Source organism: Sceloporus occidentalis, unplaced genomic scaffold, assembly GCF_023333645.1.
Source record: "Sceloporus occidentalis isolate IW3139 unplaced genomic scaffold, rSceOcc1.0.p SCAF_12, whole genome shotgun sequence".
Taxonomy (NCBI): Eukaryota; Metazoa; Chordata; class Lepidosauria; order Squamata; family Phrynosomatidae; genus Sceloporus; species Sceloporus occidentalis.
Window position 1 is genome coordinate 4,053,580 of NW_028316992.1, and position 19,312 is coordinate 4,072,891.

General features: G+C 39.5%; 1 protein-coding gene across 4 annotated transcripts in view; it reads right to left on the reverse strand.

The window, feature by feature from the left end:
- Positions 1-15,010, reverse strand: part of LOC149305210 (structural maintenance of chromosomes protein 6-like) — a 51,388-nt gene extending 36,378 nt beyond the window's left edge. Inside the window, exons 1-5 of one of the 4 annotated variants that reach the window (XM_089478011.1) lie at positions 14,994-15,010; positions 11,137-11,318; positions 7,098-7,264; positions 3,448-3,565; positions 1,226-1,331 (exon numbers count right to left, since the gene is read on the reverse strand). In XM_089478011.1, the coding sequence (XP_089334137.1) occupies positions 1,226-1,331; positions 3,448-3,565; positions 7,098-7,241 (368 nt within the window). In that variant the 5' untranslated portion in view covers positions 7,242-7,264; positions 11,137-11,318; positions 14,994-15,010. Of the gene's footprint in view, positions 1-1,225; positions 1,332-3,447; positions 3,566-7,097; positions 7,265-11,136; positions 11,319-11,625; positions 11,864-14,582; positions 14,730-14,993 lie in introns of those variants that run through there. The other 3 variants (XM_089478010.1, XM_089478008.1, XM_089478009.1) reach the window with 3 other exon arrangements.
- Between the last annotated feature and the right edge of the window lie 4,302 nt (positions 15,011-19,312).

Genomic DNA, 19,312 nt, shown 5'->3' on the forward strand with positions numbered 1-19,312 from the left:
AACTGCAGTCTAAATTGAACTGAAGTCCTAGACTTTCTCATGGAAATGTTGCCGAAATGGGGAGGAGTGTACCTTGCATCATACCTGCAAGATATGGTACCTGCAAGGTATTGTCAAGGTAGGAAGGAGCATATCTTCCATCATACTTACAATGTGGACAAACTGTATTTTCTGACAAGACCTTAAAAAAGGGTTGGGAAACATGTGCTCCTCTCAATGTTGTTAGGCTGCAACTCCCTACTAGCTAGAAAAGCAAGTAGTGAGAAATTACAAAAGCTGCAGTCCAACTACATCTGGAAGGCCATAACCCCAGTTTTGCCCTAGAGAAAGCAAGAAACAGGCCTCGTGAAAATTTTATTCTAAGACAACTCGTCAATTTAATTAGGTTGGTGAACATTGATCTGAAAGAGAAACTCTATCATATCAAGAAAAGCAGACGTAAGGCAAGAAATTAATTTAAAAACAACCAAAATATCCTGAAATAGTGAGCTCAATTTTAAATTCTTTTAAAGTCTTAATCTGTCTAGATATGATAAACTGACAGAGGAAGACAGCATAATTTAGAAGCATAGTTAGGCAACTTCTGGAGGCTGGGGACCATACTGGCACACTCTGCACCCACATGTTGTACTTCCCCTAAAGCTGCTGAATGTATCACTTCAGCTGCAACAAAAATGTGCTTCCTCCATTCTATATCAAAATCCATGAGTGGCTGGTGCATGGGGTTGGGCAAATGAATATTGCTTCTGTGAAGATTTTGAGTATTATAGGCCCGATACATACCTTATTGAAGGTCCGGGGCGGCGGCAGCGTTTTTTTCCTCCACAGGGAAGCCGCAGCCGCCAAACCACACGGCTTCCCTGCGGAGGAAATAGAACCCACAAAAAGCGGGTTCTTTTTCTGCCGCGCGAGTTACATCCGAGTGCACCAATGGTGTACACGACATGCGGACACTATGAGTCCGTTACGTCATAATGGCGACACGGGGCGCTATTATGCCGCCGCCAGTATGTGCTAGGGTTAGGGACCATGCAGTTGGTGTGTGGTCCCATAACCCTAGCATGGCGCAAGCATGGCACTTTAGAGCTGTCTGTACCTTACCATAGTCTCATTCTCCCCAGCACACTGACTTCAAAAAGAAGTGTATGATTTTGGATATAAGCAGAAAGTTCCATCCCATCTCTTGCTCTTGCCCAGTCAGCTCCAAGACAGGATATTTATCTACCTCTGACCATCTTTCACAAAACATTTCAAGGATGAGCCTCGATTAGTCATTATGGCTTTTCCTCCAAGGCCAACAATAAGGGCAGTGAGCACAGCGCTTTTCCCACCTGAAAAAAGTGAACAAAGTCTTAACATTCTGAAACTATTTTAAACTCAGTTGTACAACTTCTCTTGAATTTGTTTAAGCTTCTTACAAAGCTACAAGGCTTGCAATTGTCCAAATGAATAAATAATAAATAACTCTAAGATCAACACATTTTCCCATGGGGAACCAAGTTGGTGGTTGTTATAAGTTCCTATGAAGTTAATTTTACTTTCTCCTTCAAAGTTTGTTTCAAAGAAAGGGCATCAGATATGGCCAAAATTCTGCCTTTTTTACAGCAATATAACTTATTACCAGAAATTAAATGTGTGTATTGTGCATGCATTTGAAGTATACGATAATGATATCATCAGCTGAAAAATAAAAACAGATTACTTTTAACAATTCTTCAAGTGCTCATCTGTGCATCCACACATATGACTTTCCATCCTGGTGCAAAATCTCATTCAGAAAGTGCCATAGGTGAAATTTTGGAAGGCAGCACCATCCCACTCTAAACATCTATGGTAAATGTATTTCCTCCACAAAGCAGCAATGATGACAAGGGGATGATCTCATGGAAAGACTATTTTTGAGCCCATACAGACAGGCCAAAATAAAGCTGCTTTCAGGTAACTTTGGAGGTATGCTGTTTAAATGATGAATGCATCCTAAGAGGCCAGAAGCCGCACCAAAGCCATGCTCCAGTTCTAAGGACTGGAGTGCAGCTTCTGGCCTCTTAAGATGTGTGTGTCATTTAAACAGCATACCTCCAAAGTGACTCAAAGCAGCTTTATTTTGGCCTGTCTGTACGGACCAATTGTTAAGTTACCGACAATTCATGCATCTCATAGGTGAGGGTGGTCGTGGTGGCAACCCAATGGGAAAAATCACCACAATGGCATATGCTCACCTTTTCTGCACAAGAGATAAAGGGCATTGCATAGATTGTCTACAAAGGAGCAGGAGGTAGAGTTAAGCCCAAACAGTTAAAAAAACATTTTGAATGAGGTTTCAACTTATATTTGATGGACTGAAACCATGATGAAGAAACTGTTGTTGGCCTGGGATTCCCCCCCTCCCCTCCCCTCGAAGATACCAGTGAGCTTTCTTCACATCTACCCTAATAGCTGAGGCTATGAGAAGGCTCTAACCTAAGCAATAAAGAAATTTGTTCTATAGGTAGCTATAGGAAAATAATGGGAGCCAAAGCTTGTCCTTTGCTCAGGTCTGTAAGGAAAACACTGCCTTCCCAGTAAAATGAGCTTTGAACCCCAGCATACTAATGCAAAAGGAGCCATGTATGAGTTGAGATTAATCTGCAAACTACCCTGTCTGCTATACAGCAGAAGAAATAAAAAGCCACGTGGCAGATGTTTGCACGAACATGAGACACTTTCTGTATGAGCCATTGAGCAGGGGCGGATAATTGCCAGGTCAAAAAGGGGTGCGCTCTGGAGGGCTGCTCCTCATTTCTATCTCCCCATCCCCCCAAAAAAACTTTGGGTGTCAATTTTATTTTGTGTCACCTTAGAATCATATACAGTTGGAAGAGACCACAAGGGCCATCCAGTCCAACCTCCTGCCATGCAGGAAATCTAAATCAAAGCATACACTGTCAAACAGCCCTTACCGTCAGGAAGTTCCTCCTAATGTTGAGGTGGAATCTCTTTTCCTGTAGCTTGCACCCATTGTTCCGGGTCCTAGTCTCTGGAGCAGCAGAAAACAAGCTTGCTCCCTCCTCAATATGACATCCCTTCAAATATTTGAACAGGGCTATCATATCACCTCTTAAACTTCTCTTCTCCAGACTAAACATTCCCAGCTCCCTGAATCTTTCCTCATAGGGCATGGTTTCCAGACCCTTCACCATTATAGTCGCCCTCCTTTGGACACGCTCTCGTTTCTCAATGTCCTTGAAAATACCCATTAGCACACACACACATGCTTATAGTCCCTGGATATTGCTACTGGCCTTTTTGATGCATTGGGGCATTTCACTCTCCTTTATCTAAATTTTAATACTGTTCTACATAAAAGTGACTGAAGTGATATATATACCAATGAATACACAAGCAACATGTTAGGGCAAGAATGCAAGGCTGATCCTATGATCTTGCTTATAATGAATGAAAACTTACTTCCATTGTTTCCAACCAAAAAATTGACATTGGATCCAAACTCAAAGGGGCCCAGCATGGAATGGCACATGAAGTTCCTTAGCTTGATACTTTCAATTATTCCAACGTCTCCTGAGGCCTACAGAAGCATTATAAAAATATGGCAATTATATTTTTAAGTACTAAAAATGTTATCCTTTATCTTTTGTACACATGATAGAAAAGTCAGGCTGTCTCACACTGATGCAGTTGAAAATGACTATAAATTGACAACAAACTTTTAGGTGGTTGCAGGATTTTTTACTAACAGAAAAGCTTGCACAACTACCAGAATATGTTTGAAAGTAATGTAGGCGTGTTTATATTATACAGTGGAAAGGATGAATTCATGAAACTAATGGGATAATTTCTGCCAGTCATTTAGCACACCAGGCACAAAGAGAAGTATGACATTTTCTGAATTTATTTATTAATTAAAATATTTCATCCCCCACCTTATATTATAAAATCACTGCCCGATTCTTATATACCACTACCAACAAGCCTACACAGACCAAATGTGACATCCTCTGTCTTCACACCTGGGAGGCAAGCCACCAGGCCATTCAACACAAACACAACACTGTTTCTAATAAAATAACAGCTAATAACTGGAAGTAACTCAACCCTGACTAAGGAATTATTGCCTTCTTTGTAGGAACAATATTGTTCTTTCATGAGAACATCCTTCGTGACAGCAGAGAAACTATGATCCTAGAATACTACCATCATATATATGAAGCTTTCTTTTCCAAATATCTTTCTGCCTCTTGCTCTTCTAGCTAAACTACAGTCACCCCTCCTAACTCATGGATCTGTGATCTCGAAAATTCACGGAGGGGGCAACCTCAACTATTTTCAATGGGGCGGGTGTCTGGCACGCACACACGGGGGCACACCCATTCCAGCCTATGGGGCTTGAATATGTGCAAGTCTCCATTTTCATGGGAGGAGGGGGTCCAGAATGGGTCCCCCATCAAAACAGAAGGCCAACTGTACTTTGAATTTAACACTCCTGTAAAAGCTTATTTCACCAAGAACAGATCCACAACTTTAGTTAATTAGGGATATAAACATGAAAATACACTCGACACTTCCCAAACCTTTGCTGACTCTTCATGTTGTTGTTGTTAACGGCCCTCGAGTGGGCCCGGACTCAGGCAACCCTGTGGATGAGACATCTCCAAAAAACCCTGTCATCCACTGCTCTACTTTAGGTCCTGTAGAATCAGGCCCGTGACCTCCCTGATTGAGTTTATCCATTTGGGGTGTGGTCTTCCTCTTTTTCTACTGCCTCCTACCTTCCCTAGCATTGCCTTTTCTGCCTTCTTATGATGTGGCCAAAGTACAACAGATTCAATTTCTTCATCCTAACTTCCAGGGACAGTTCAGGCTTGATCTATTCAAGGACCGATTTGTTTGTCTTTTTGGCTGTCTGTGGTGTCTTCAGCACTCTTCTCCAGGACCACATCTCAAATGAATTGATTTTCTTTTTAGATGCTTTTTTCACTGTCCAGCTCACACATTTGTTCACTGTGATGGGGAATACAGCAACTTGAATGACCCTAACTTTAGTGCTCTTTGTATATTTTCTGCATACAAGTTGATCTGGCCCTGGTTCACCTTTCCCTTCAAATGACAGTGGCATAATATCTTATCTTGCACAGAATACAGAGAAAAAATCTGAAATTCTAGACAAGACATGAGCCCCACCATAAACCTACAAAAGGATGTGGACTACCTATAGTTGTAACAATACAGGGTATATCCAAAACTTTGCTAATATAAAACTAAGGCTTTTTGTATCTGAAAATTGGCAAATAGCTAAATACTGCAATTTTACATACTAAATAATTTATGAATGAAAGATTTTGTGTTGCTGTAAAATTAGATTAAGTTTCTTTTAACATCAGTAATGCATACGAGGGGGTATACAAAAGTTTTAATTATCATAAAGAAGTTATAGAGATATTTACATGAAACTTTTTGTGCATAATCAGTGTCATTGCCATGCATACTTGTGCAAATATCAAATGTATGTCTAAAGTAGTTTTCTTTCCACAGGCTGTAGAAGACATCAACCTGCATGATGAACAAAACGTTGTGGCATGATCAGCAAAGGCGTCCATCTCCTGGCCGACAATGCACCTGTCCATACGTCCCAGGCATCCGTTTTCGCCACCCACCGGTTAGGCTATGAACTTTTGCAGCATCCACCTTATTCGCTTGATCTTGTACCAAGTGACTTCTTCCTCTTTCCCGAGATGAAAAAACCACTTTGTGGTCGGTGATTTGACGACAGAGAAGATCATTTTCGAAGTGGAACAGTGGTTTTCGAGCAAAGCGGAGAACTTCTACAAAGAGGGCTTGAAACAGGTGAAGAAACGCTGGCAAAAATGTGTGACTCTGCAGGGAGACTACATGGAGAAGAACTAACTTTGACCACTGCAAGTGACTGTTGTATGTTTTTTATTTCATAGTGATAATTAAAACTTTTGGGATACCCCTCATACATTTCAATTTCTCCCAAAATTTCAATTGGTTTTGTGTGTGTGTGTGTGTGTGTGTGTGTGAAAAATATTCCCAGAGGCTTGAAAATTTCTGGACATTCTACATTTCTAGAGTAAAATAGAGTAGACTAATTGATGTAACCATTGAATGTTAAGTAAACACTTATGTACATCTCACTGCATTTCTGGGCCTACACTAAACAGGACTAGCAATTAGGTAGTAACCTGTTTTAAAACTAAACTAAAAATGGAGTTCCTGCACTGTGCCACAATTTGCTTATAAGCATTTAAAGCCTTAAATGGGTTTATACTGAGCTTGAAACAAAGCTATTTGTAACACTGAAAGTTATATAATTGTAGATCGACTTATGACTGCATAATGTTGAAGTATACCACATTCGTACTGTCAGAAGAAGAGCAGAGATGCAGCTATGTTATCAGGATCACTATGCAAGAAGAGCCAGCAACATGGCTATGACATGTGTCCCAATGCACAATGGAACATCTTCTGTGGTGCCCTGTTGTGCATCATTGCAATTGACTAGCATGGTTGCATACTTTATCAGTGATAAAGCTTCATCATGAAGTTATACACTGTAGCCCCAGTACAGGATCTTGGCCTTTGTTTATAAGCTGATTTTGACACAACTTAGGCTTGCATAACAGTCCTTGCAGAACTACGGATTAGTTTTATTTCCTTTTCAGAACTGAGTTTAAGTCTAGGCTTCTGGGAGCAGGCCTTTAAGACTTCAAAACCACAGTACAGGAGGAAAAAAATTACAGCAGGAATTGCCCTCCAATTACTGCCTTACAAGTCCCATCAGACATAGCTGGACAAGTGCAGTTTCAGTTCAACAACATCTGACCCTTTTCTACCTAATAAAATACCTACAGGATTAGTCTACAAGGATTCAATTCCTAAGACTTAATGATCTTGGTTAACTTATTTTAACATTGGCTAATGATCAATAAATTAAACAAATGGGGAAGGCTTACTTTGAAATGCATAAAGATGTGACACTTTCTTACTGGGATTTCCCCCTTTGCTTATACAATTATAATTAATTACATTTTTTCTTTCTAGGATAATTGTAAAAAAATGTTGCAGCACTTATAACTTACCGTCTGTGAGTTAATACTGGTATCGCTCTGAAGTTGTGACAATTCTTCTTCATTAGGATCATCGTCAGAATCCTCTCCAAATTCTTGTCTTGATCTTTTGCTGGATGCTGGTGTTGAAAAGCTTCCTTCTTTCCTTTTTGCCATAACTACTAATGAATCAGATCAAACTAAGAAAAAAAGAGGAAAAATCTCATTCAGTGCACACTTGAATGGTGAAACCATGTTTTAAGTCCTAGTCATTTGAATGTGATAAATATAAGCATATGCTAAATAATTCAAAGGACCGATTAAGATTTATCAAGTCCTTTATTGCTCAGGTTCAAGCTATCTGAAGGACCTCTCGTATGACACCCACATCAAGGTTTTGAGATCTTCAAAGGAAGTCCTTATCGCCAATCTATCATCCTCACAGGGACACCTAGTGGGAACTCAAGGGAGGGCCTTCTTGGTGGCTGCTCCTAAGCTTTGGATCGTTCTTCCTGGACAGGCCAGACTAGATCCCTCTATGGTGTCCTTCCATCATAGAGAAGTGAAGACTTTGGCCTCTAGGAACTACAGTTTATGAGGACAGGACTTTTAATATTGTGCTACACTGTCTAAACATGTTGCTTTTTAATAAGGATGTGTGAAGAAGTATTAGATTATTAGCATCCATGGGCTTAGTAAAGCTCTCAGATAGGGCCGGATAGAAATAAACAGGGATATGAATGGATCATGTCTTGAGAGGGCCACGATGAAAAGTAGATAGGATGGAACCTGAGAATATGGCTAGAGTTCAATGAAAAATATTACTTTGTTTTAATTTGAAGCCAGAGTTGTACTAGATGTTTAACTGCGTATAGTCAAGCTTAACTATTTCGTTGTTAACTCAGTGGTGACACATGCCTTGATTACATCTTGTTTGGACTACTGGGGCAGCTTTTGTAAACTGTTCAGAAACTTCATCAGCTCCAAAATGCTGTGGCCAGGCTGTTGATCAGGGTTGGATACAGGGATCATGTGACAACCTCACCTGGCTGAAAGAGCTGTACTGGCTACAGGTCTGCTTCTGGGCTGAATTCAAAGTGCTGATTTGATCATTCAAGCCTAGCAAGGCTTGGGTCCAGATTACAGCTGGCCCTCCACGTTTGCAGCTTTGACTACTGCAGATCTGATTATTCACGGATTTGATTAAAATTTCAATCAATCAATCAATTGTTTATTCGGTCACTGACCAGTATAAAATATAATATAAATACTGAGATAATAGTATGATCAAAACAGTGCAATTATTGGAACAAAAGTCAGAAGGGCAAAATCAGAACAAACTTCACCAACTATCATCCGTTGCTATCAGCCAGTAGGGAACGTATTTTACAGATTAATATGTTCTCTCTAGGAATTTCTAGATCCTCTAGCACAACTCCATGGGTCAACTTCCACCCAAAATCACTCTGCAAGACCTAGTGATTAGTATGTTCTCTCTAGACATTTGTAGGTCCACCAGCACATTTCCATGGTCAACGTCCAGCAGATGTTAACCACAGAGGTACCCCAGAGGACTTAGAAATTCTTAGAGGTGTTCTCTCATGTAAAAAAAAATAGTGTGTTTTTTTATATGCAGTTTTTCCAACCCCAGCAAATGTGGAGGGTCCACCATATTTGAAAGACCGTATCTGTTTATATAAACCAGAGTATACATTGCGGTCTGCAGAGGAGAGCTTTCTCACAGTCTCACAGTTGGTGAGGATGCAGATGAAAGCCTTCTTTGAGGCTGCTCCCAGGCCAGGAAAGTCCCTTCCATGAGGGTCCAGATGGCCCTTCCACCTGTCTTACTCCTGGTAGGTGAAGATATCTTTATTTAGGCAGGCTTTTGAAATTTATCTATGAAGCTACAGTGTGTGAACTGCTGTGATTGTGTGTATGAGAGAATCTTTTTACTGAATCTGTGTTTTAAATATGTTTTAGTGCTTTAGCTGTTTCAATCATGCTTTTTAATAATGTTTAATTCCTTTTTAGCTTTTGTAAATTTAATATTTTAATTGGATCTTTTAAAAAATTATTGTAAAGCCACTTTGAATCCCATTCTTGGAGAAAAGCAGACTAACACTGCAATAAATAAAATAATACATATTAGGTATAGCCTAGTTCTGATTTAGTAAGGGAATTAGGTAATGCACTGCGCAACTGAATCCACCAATAAACACATCCAGCTGTCCAGTGTAAGTGTTACCTTGTGATGAGTTTTCTGAAATGAGTGCAACTGGAAAAAAATTTCACTGCTCTCACTAATGTGATGAATGTAGGATGCTTGATTTAAATCTCATATTCAAACACCTTCAAAGCTTTACATGAAAATTATTTTATTGGGATATTTGTAATAAATTAAAGTGAACAGCATATACTTTTCTTTAACAAAAAATGAAGATACTACAATTACCCCTCAGTATAACTGATAATATAACATACCAAGTAAAGCCCTCTTTCAGTATTTGTGCTTAAAATTAGTGTTCTTGCAGGTATAATCATTTTCTCAGTCTGCACAACTTATCAGTTCCATTTCAAGCTGAGAAAGATCTGATTCAGTACAACTAATTGAACATTTTGTTTCATTACACAGCAGATGTGGTTCTGTGGAGACAGGGAGTTTGTAATGTCTTGGCTACTTGTACTTGTGATTGAGAAGCAGGAAATTTTGAGAAATAGAAACAAGCCCAATAGGGCATTCATTTATTAGTCTCTTCTTCTGAGTGCTAAGGTTTGTCAATGCTTATGTCTTTGGAAGAATAACCAGACATTCACATCCTACATTTAGACCAACATAATTGATTGCAATAGTCTAGTTAACTGTGAATAAATGTATGTGTGCGTGGAAAAGTTTCCATGGAAAAATCTGGAATTTCTCTGGAAATCTTTCCATGATATATCAGATCCAAGAAGGAGTTAAAGTTAGGAGAGACAGATAAGTGATAGAAGACGAAGGGTTGGAAATGTGAGGCTCACGTGAAATTGCTTTCTGTTCTAATGTCATATTCAAAGGTAGCTGTGCTGCCTATACAACAAAATAAAATATAATCCACAAAAGAGTGATGTCTTTAATGGACATCCAATAAGTAAGAACTAGGACTTAAGCCTTGGAGGTTTCTACCTCCAACAACAGTAAAAAATTTAAAAGAAACTTTTAAAAGAAAGCTTTTAAAGAATGGCCTCGAGTGTTATATTGTTTTAACATATTTTACACATTTTTATCTTTTTAAAGTTTGCAATACTTTAGCTTGGAATCTGTTTTAATTATTGTACTAATTTAATTCGGTTTTAATGTACTATTTTTGTATGTTTTTGTTTTTAATGTAAGCCGCCTTGAGTCCCAATCCTGGGAGAATGGTGAGGAATAAATAAATAAATAAATAAATAAATAAATAATAATAATAATTTTTCTTTAGAAATATAATTAGCTGATTTTTAGTTTTACAGCATCTAAAAATGTGATTTTCTAACCCTCTTTTAAAACTCCCCTTACTTTTCTAAGGGATTTTCTTCTTAGAGCAACTTCAATAATTGCAAGAAGTAAAAGAAAACAAAAGGGCTTAGGAACTGTAATGAACTGTAAAGAAGATGACATATAATAAACGGTAAACAAAATATGTTTACTTTTGAAGAGCATGGGAACTCCCATGTGGTCAGCAAATCAACAGATAAACAGATGACTCATTGTAACTGCACTGACTTTAATACAAACAAATTTAATTGTTTTGGGAAAGAGGCTAAGGCATGCTTCCCTGTTTCAGGAGGCCTTGGGGACAATAAAGAATGTGAAGGGATGGTTGGGTTTGCCAGGTGTGATGCAGGTACCTTAAAACCAGGACCAAAGGCAGTTTACATCCAATTAGAAACGAGGACCAACTAAAAACTATTCATACAATTTCTTTTTTTTAAATGCTGTTTAAAAACGCAAGCATCGAAACAGTGTAAAACAGGAGTGAAACATGTGTGTTATATGCTGCCCGCGGTTCCTGTACCAAAGACAACACAGTTTCCTTTCCGCTGCATGTGGACTTACTCACAAATAAGCATGAAGGCTTTTGTTGAAGGACCAAAACATGCCAAACAGCTACTGGGCAGCAACAGTTGTGACACCGGTGAAGGATCTCTCAGAGGCAATGGCAGCGCTGCTAACACTTGTTAATACTCTGCAGGAGGAGTCGCAGTAAGCCTCATTTGAATGTCTTTACAATGAAAACCCTATGATGAGACAATTTGAAATGAAACAAAGACAGTGCAAAATAATAATAATCATAATAATAATAACGAAATTCCCAGGTCGGGAGGCACTGAACAAACTATGGTGGTACAAGAAGTATGTACAGTGGATACATTTTGGTCTCAACACAGTTCCTTCCTGTCCAATCAGCAGTTGACAATGCACTCCAGTCCACCCATCAGTCTGCCACCACTTTATTGCCTTTCATGGCCAGAACCCACAAGAGAGTAGGTTTAGGACTCTCCACACATTACTACTACCACAGTAGCTGTGGCCTAATCTACTCACAGTTCAGCCAAACCAGCACAATAAATCCAAAGCCTGAGGCTGCTGACTAGCACATGTTCCTGCTCTTACTCCAACATCAGATGGGATTTATTGTTCTGCTGGTTAGAAGTCCCAGACCTTGCTGCTTTTTTAGGCCTTCTCTCAGAATCATCTAGAAGGCTATCTCTCCCATTTTATCACAGAGGGCTGCACAACACACTATAGGAATGTGGGAGTTGAGAAGCATGAATCGGCAAAGCTAGATGTCATATAAAGCAAGAAAAGGAACATATAAACATTGCAATACTGGGGGGGGGGGGGGATGAGCTAAAGGGGACAGGAATGAGATATTTTGAATCAGATGATTAAAATCAGATCAGATGATTAAACAGTATTTTACTCAGGAAAAACCAAGAAGAAACGGGGAGGCATTAATAGCGAGGAGAGATGTAGCAAGAGCAGCCAAAAGGATGTAATGCAAAGCCTGACTGAATCATGTGAATAAGACCTCTGGGAAAACCTATCACTATGATAGAAGTTTATGCTACAATTACAGAGATAGAAGAAGAAATTGAACAATTCTGTGCCGGAGACTAGGAGGAAATTGATCAAAAATTCTTGTTAATCGTAGGGGACTGGAATACAAAAATGGGAAAGGGAGCAGAATCGGGGATTTTTAAAGGAAAATTTGGCCTAGGGTCAAGAAACCAGGCAAGAAATTGAGGGCCCAAACAGACAGGACAAAACAAAGCTGCTTCAGGTCACTCTGGAGGTATGCTGCTTAAATGATGCATGCGTCCTAAGAGGCTGAAAGCCATGCCAAAGCCACACTCCAATCCTAAGGACTGGACCACAGCTTTGGCGCAGCTTCTGGCCTCTTAAGATGCATGTGTCATTTAAACAGCATACCTCCAAAGTGACCCGAACCAGCTTTATTTTGGCCTGTTTGTTTGGGTCCTGACTGACAGAATTTAGTTCACCCAAATTCCTTGTTATTCCTTATTCCTACTCCTATAAAAACCTCTTACTCCTTTACTCCTTACTCCTACTACTACTACTCCCCAGCCCTGCACTGAACAACCAAGGCCAAAACCTTAGCTGCTCATCCAGGTCTTCTCTCAACCTTCTCCTCAGCACCATTTTCTAGAAGAGCAATCTCCAAACTGTACTCTTTAAGAGATGTTGGACTTCATCTACCAGAAGCCTCAGCCACATTGGCCAACAGTCTAGGATTCTGGGAGGTGAAGTCCAAAACCTCTTAAAGGGCACAGCTTGGGGGCCACTCTTCTAGAAGGTTCTTCCTTCTCCTTCTGGTCTTCTATTCACCAGTGATATAAACTCTCCTTGCAAGCTAAACCTAACATACACATACATTCAACCCTTTGTCATCTGGGGAGAAAGCTCTGATAAATGGAGGGAGCCCCATTTATCACCATGTCCTACATTTTCCCCCGTCCACTTATCAGTGCCTTGGCCTCCTTTTAGGCTGGGGATGATAGGAACTGAATCCAGTGCCATTTCTGGAGGGCCACAGGTTCTTTCTTGATCTCCATCTCAGATCCAAAACACACTGCAGAAGCAACCCACTTTCAGGCTGCTTTAACCGCCCTGGCTTAGAGCTAGAGGATTCTGGGAACTGTGGTGTTTGTCAGAGACACTGAGCCTTCTCTGTTGGTGCCGCAATAAATTACAATTCCCAGGATTCCCTAGCACAGAGCCAGGGCAGATGAAGCGGTCTCAAACTGGGTTATTTCGGCAGCATGGACGCTTGTAGGTTTCTCGTTCATGGGGTCAAAAGCAATCCACAAAAGTAGATGTTAATAAGAACAGATAATAACAATAATAATGATAACTATTATATAATATATTATAAAAATATATAAAATAAATTTTATATATATTAATATATATATTATTATTATATAATACATAATATGTATAGTAACATATAATACATATATATAATATAAAGATTATAATATACGATATATAATAATATATGAATATTATTATATAATATATATCTAATATATAGATATTATATTATTATATAATATATATCGTAGACATATTATAACTATTATTATATATTATACTATCTATCTATATAATATTAACATAATATATAATATTATTAGTACATAATATATGTATATATAAAATATCTAATATTATAATATATTATTATTATATATTATATATAATTATTATTTATTATTACTATAATATATATAACATATACAATATATATTATTATATATCCATATATTATTAATATTATTAAATATATCTATATATCTATATATTAGTATTAAATAATATATCTCTATATCTATATATTATTAATATTATTAAATAATGTATCTATAATATATAATATCTATATTGTAATATATTATATGTGTGTGTGTCTTTTATATATATATATATATATAATATAGATATATATGTGTTTTATATATATTAGATATTATAATATTATAGATATATATGTGTTATATATATATATATATAAGATATTATAATATTATAGATATATGTGTTTTATATATATATATAAAACATATTATAATATTATAGATATGTTATATATATATAAGATATTATGTTATAGATATATATGTGTTATATATATATATATATAAGATATTACATTATATATATATGTGTGTGTTATATATATATATTAGATATATTATAGATATATTATAGATATATATATGTGTTTTATATATATATATATATATATATTAATTATAATATTATAGATATATGTGTTATATATATAAGATATTACATTATATATATATGTGTGTGTGATATATATATTAGATATTATATTATAGATATACTGTATGTGTGTTTTTATATATATATATATATATATATATATAAGATATAATATTATAGATATATATGTGTGTGTATAAGATATTATATACATATAGTATCTATGTAAAATAACTATTAATATTTACTATTGTTGTTGTTGTTGCTGTTGTTGTCATTCCTATGCTGCACCCACAAAGGGCCACCAATCTGATCCCTGAGGGAGGGAGAATCAGAAGCTACCCAATCTCTCCCAGTCCCTTCCTTCTTCCCCAGTTCCAACCTAATCCTCATATATATATATATATATATATATATTCATAATAACCGAAAGCGAAACCATAGGGCAGAAGTTGCGGAGGAGGAGGAGGACGAAGGGAGAAGGGACCCCTGTTAGGAGACTTTTATTTTGTAAACAATACCTGCAAAGGAGCGTGGGCGCGAGCTCCAGGCGCTAGCGGAGCCTCCTCCTCCTCCTCCTCCTCCTCGCGCCAAGCAACAGAAACCAAAACCTCGCGGCGCCAATAACAAGCCACACAGAACAACAGTCACTCACTCACCGGCCTCCCATATCGCCTGAGCGCGCGCTTTCTTCTTCTAGCCCCAGCCAGCCACTGCGCATGCGCAGCTCTCGATCGCGCGATGCCCGGCCCCCTTGGTTCTTGGTTCCCTCCCACATTTCCTCAGGCCTGACTCTGAGGTTGTTTTGTGAATGAATACGGTACAAACAAACAAACAAACAAACACTGCAGCCAGCAATAATAATAATAATAATAATAATAATAATGTAGAGTGTAGATTAATAGTAACGTAGAGCCAGCCCTTGTATCACATTTGAGACTAACTGAAAGAAAGAAGTTGGCAGCATGAGCTTTCATAGACTTGAGTAAATGCATCTGAGGAAGTGTAGACTTAAGTCTACAAAAGCTCATGCTGTCAACTTTCTTTCAGTGAGTCTCAAAGGGGCTACAATATTCTCCACGTCCTCAGGGGAAGGCAATGGCAAAACTTCCTCTGAGGAAACCTTGCCATGAAAACCCTCATGATAGGTGTGCATGTGTTTGTGTGCCTTCAAATCAGTGGCCCCAAACTGTGCCCTTTAAGACCTTTTGGACTTCAGCTCCCAGAAGCCTCAGCCATGTTGGCCAAAAACTTGGGATTCTGGGAATTGAAGTCCAAAACCACTTAAAAACACCGTTTGGGGACCACTGCTTCAAGTCCTTTCTGATTTATGGCGACTCTAAGGCCTATCATGGGGGTTTTCTTGGCAACTTTCTTCAAAGGAGGCTTTGCCACGGCCTTCACCCCTGAGGCTGAGAGAGTGTGACTTGGGGTTTTCTTAGCAATATATATAACACTTAATTTTCTTTCACAAAAGAGTTACATGGTACATAGTTCATTGTAGTTCACTGTGGCACCAGAGCTCTTTCTGAGAGAGAGAGAGGAGGCTAAATGTAGTCTCACAAAACTACAGTTCCCAGGATTCCCTTAGCATTGAGCCAGGGCAATTAAAGCGGTCTCAAACTGGATTATTGTTTTTGCAGTGTGGTTAGGACCACATGTATCCCCTTTCGCCATTTGTAGGGCAAAAATATACTGTATAAAAAGGTTATGATAAAGAGCCGCTCTTGCCTCTACTCTCTATGGTCTAGGCTAGGCGCTCTAGCCTCTTAACTCTATGGCGGGGGGAATGAGAGGCTTCTTGCAATATATTGGTACTGTATAAAGATAATGATAAAGGGCCGCTCTTGCCTCTACGCTCTATGGTTTAGCCGCTCTTGCCTCTTAACTCTATGACGTCTAACTGGGAACCAGAAGTGTTGGGAAAAAACTATAGAGCCCGCACCCCTTTGGAGGCCGCTCCCTCTCCGAACGTTGCCGTGTCGCGCATGCGTAGTTGGGCCCGCGAAATACAAAATGAGGCTGCTTTCCTTGCCTTGCCTTCCTACATTAATACTAATGGGATCAGCCAGAACTTCCTGACTCCTTGACTCCGGGTTGTTCTGTGGCAGCAGCCAGGACACAAAGACACAGGTTTGGTTTATTTCCCTTTTAAAGGCTCATAACCCATAAGTTATTAGGCTGCATGGAGTTTCTCCCTAGTTCCATTGCATCCACACTGCAGAGATAATGCGGTTTCAGAGCGCTTTAAGTACTGCAGCTCCAGCCTATGGAAATCCTGGGGTTTTTAGTTTTACAAGGGTCTTTCAGCCTCCTCTGCCAAAGAGTGCTGGTGCCTCAAGCAAACTACAAATCCCAGGATTCTGTGTCAAAAATGCATTATTATTATTATTATTATTATTATTATTATTTCCACAGTGCAGAGGCTTCATCCTCTGGGCTTTGTAGTTTTACAGGGTCTTTAAGTCTTTTCTGCCAAATGAAACTACAAATCCCAGAATTCCATAGCATTGAGCCACGGCAGTTGAAGGGGTGTCAAGCTGCATTAATTCTGCAGTGTCTGCACTGCAGAAACAACCCAGTTTGGCACTGCTTTAACTGCCCTGGCTCAGTATGTACTATGGAATTCTGGGACCTGCAGTTTTGTGAGACATTTAGCCTTCTCTGTCAGAGAGCTCTGGTGCTGCAACGAACTACAATTCCCAAGATCCCTTAGCACTGAGCCTTGAGGGCAGTTAAAGCAGTCTCAAACTGGATTATTTCTGAAGTGCGGATGCAGCCACTGTTAGGTGAGGTGACTGTATAAACAGGTAACAGATAACCATGAAAGGAAACAGAAAAATCTCTTATAGGACAATCCTAAATCTCTTGAAGGCTATCCAGTACTAGGATGATTTGTAAATCAAGGCTGCAGCCCTATGAAACTGGATGAACTTGTGGCCCTCTGATTGTTATTGACTTTAACTTCCATCACCCTGTGATCCAGCATAGCCAATGGTGAGGGATGCTGGGAGTTGTCATCCAGCTAGTCTAAAGGGCTCCATGATTCGTGTCCCTAATATATGCACTTGTGTGTGTGTGTGTGTATAGCAGGTCCCATTTAATTCAGCAGGATTTATAGTATATCTGAATGCACACCCAAAGGGCTGCATTGAGAAAGTACACTCACAACACTTATTTTAAATTTTATCTGATGAAGCAGATTCACGCTGTAGAAATAATGCATCTTGACATCACTTTAAGTGCTGTAGCTCCATCCTATGGAATCCTGGGGTCTTTGGCCTTCTTGGCCAAAGAGTGCTGCTGGTGCCTCACAAAACTACAAATCCCAGGATTCCATAGGAAGTCCTGAGTGATGTCAAACTGCATTATTTCTACAGTGTAGGTGCATGCAGATTTTTCTGTGATGATTCCTTCTGAACCAACATTTCTGACTTATGACAGCCAGAGTGGTTTGAGGGTTGAACTATATTTCTGGACACCAAAGTTCAAGTCCCTGTTCAGTCATGGAAACCCACTGGGTGACCTTGGGCAAGTCACACACTCTCTCAGCCTCAGAGGAAGGCAAAAACAACCCCCCTCTGAACAAATTATGTTGAGAAAACCCTGCGATAAGGTTGCTTTAGGGTCGATATCAATTGGAAACAACTTGAAGGCACACATAATCAGCAACAAGGTGATCCTATCATGGGATTTTCTTGGCAAGACTTGTTCAGTAGGAAGCAAAGCTGTAGGTAGGAAAAGAGGAAAACCACATTCCAGGTGGATACATTCAATCAAGGAAGCCATGGTCCTAAGTCTGAAAGACCTGACCAGGGCTGTATGAATGAGAGACCTGGAGATCTCTCATTGATAGGCTCTTCATAAGTTGAAGTCAACTTGATGACAGTTAACAACAACAACATCCTTATTCTGTGATCAGTGAGCCTTAGTTGACTTTAAAAGGGAGTAAAATATATTCATAGAAGAAGACAATTCTGAATGGAAATCCTGTATTTGGTTTTGGCATGCCTCTAAACCCAGAGGTGACCAGTGGTTTGCATGTCTGGTACAGTGAATCTGCTGCAAGCTTTAATTCAGATTTTAAAGAAGCTATCCAAGGTCCTGAACCTCATCCCCAATATTGTTTCAACATCTTTAAATTCACACTATAACACTAGTCCATTAACATTCTGTGGACAAATACTGAGAGAGGGCAGTTGCTTTCAGATCCTGTTTCTGAACTTCTTCAATATGTCTGGATGACCAGGGTGGGAAGGAGATTATTTCTAGAATAGATTAGGTGGCGAGTCTTTGGCCTTATAGATGTTGCGCTCAACACCCACAGTCCTTTGTCATTGACCATGCTGCTTTGGGAACTGATGGGAATTGTAGCCCAAACATGCTGAGGGTCAAATTCCCCTACTAGGACAAGATGGACATTTTGTTTAGTATTATGAGCACCTCTGAGACTATGGAAAGTATCTGTGGGCCTAAACAGATGGCCAGGATATCACAGGCCATCCCTGTGGTATCCTGCTGGTGGTATCCACCTGAGTCAATCCACTTGGGTGTTCACATGCCCACCTGCTGCCACACCATCAATCTGCCACTGCACCCATCCCAAAGGCCCTTGCCCATAAAGGTGGAAACGGGGTGCCTAGCTAAACCTACATTGCCAGATGCCCCCTTCCAACACCAGAGGCTACAGCCTTTGGGACGGACACAGTGGCAGGTAAGGGGCATACAGGATCATCTGGTCTGCTGGCTATTGCTGCAGAACATCCAAGAAATTCAGTGACAAACAGCAGGTCATTTTGGACTGGATTAATGCTGCTTTGGACTGGGATCAGTCTGGGACTGTTAGATCAGTGTCCAGACCAGCCAATCCTGGTCTGGGTTTAATGGCCTGTGTCGTCCTGACAGGACAACACCAGGCCAGAGGTGGGGAACATGGGCCTTTATGCCCTGTTTCCCGTGGCACAGTAATTAAAAGCAG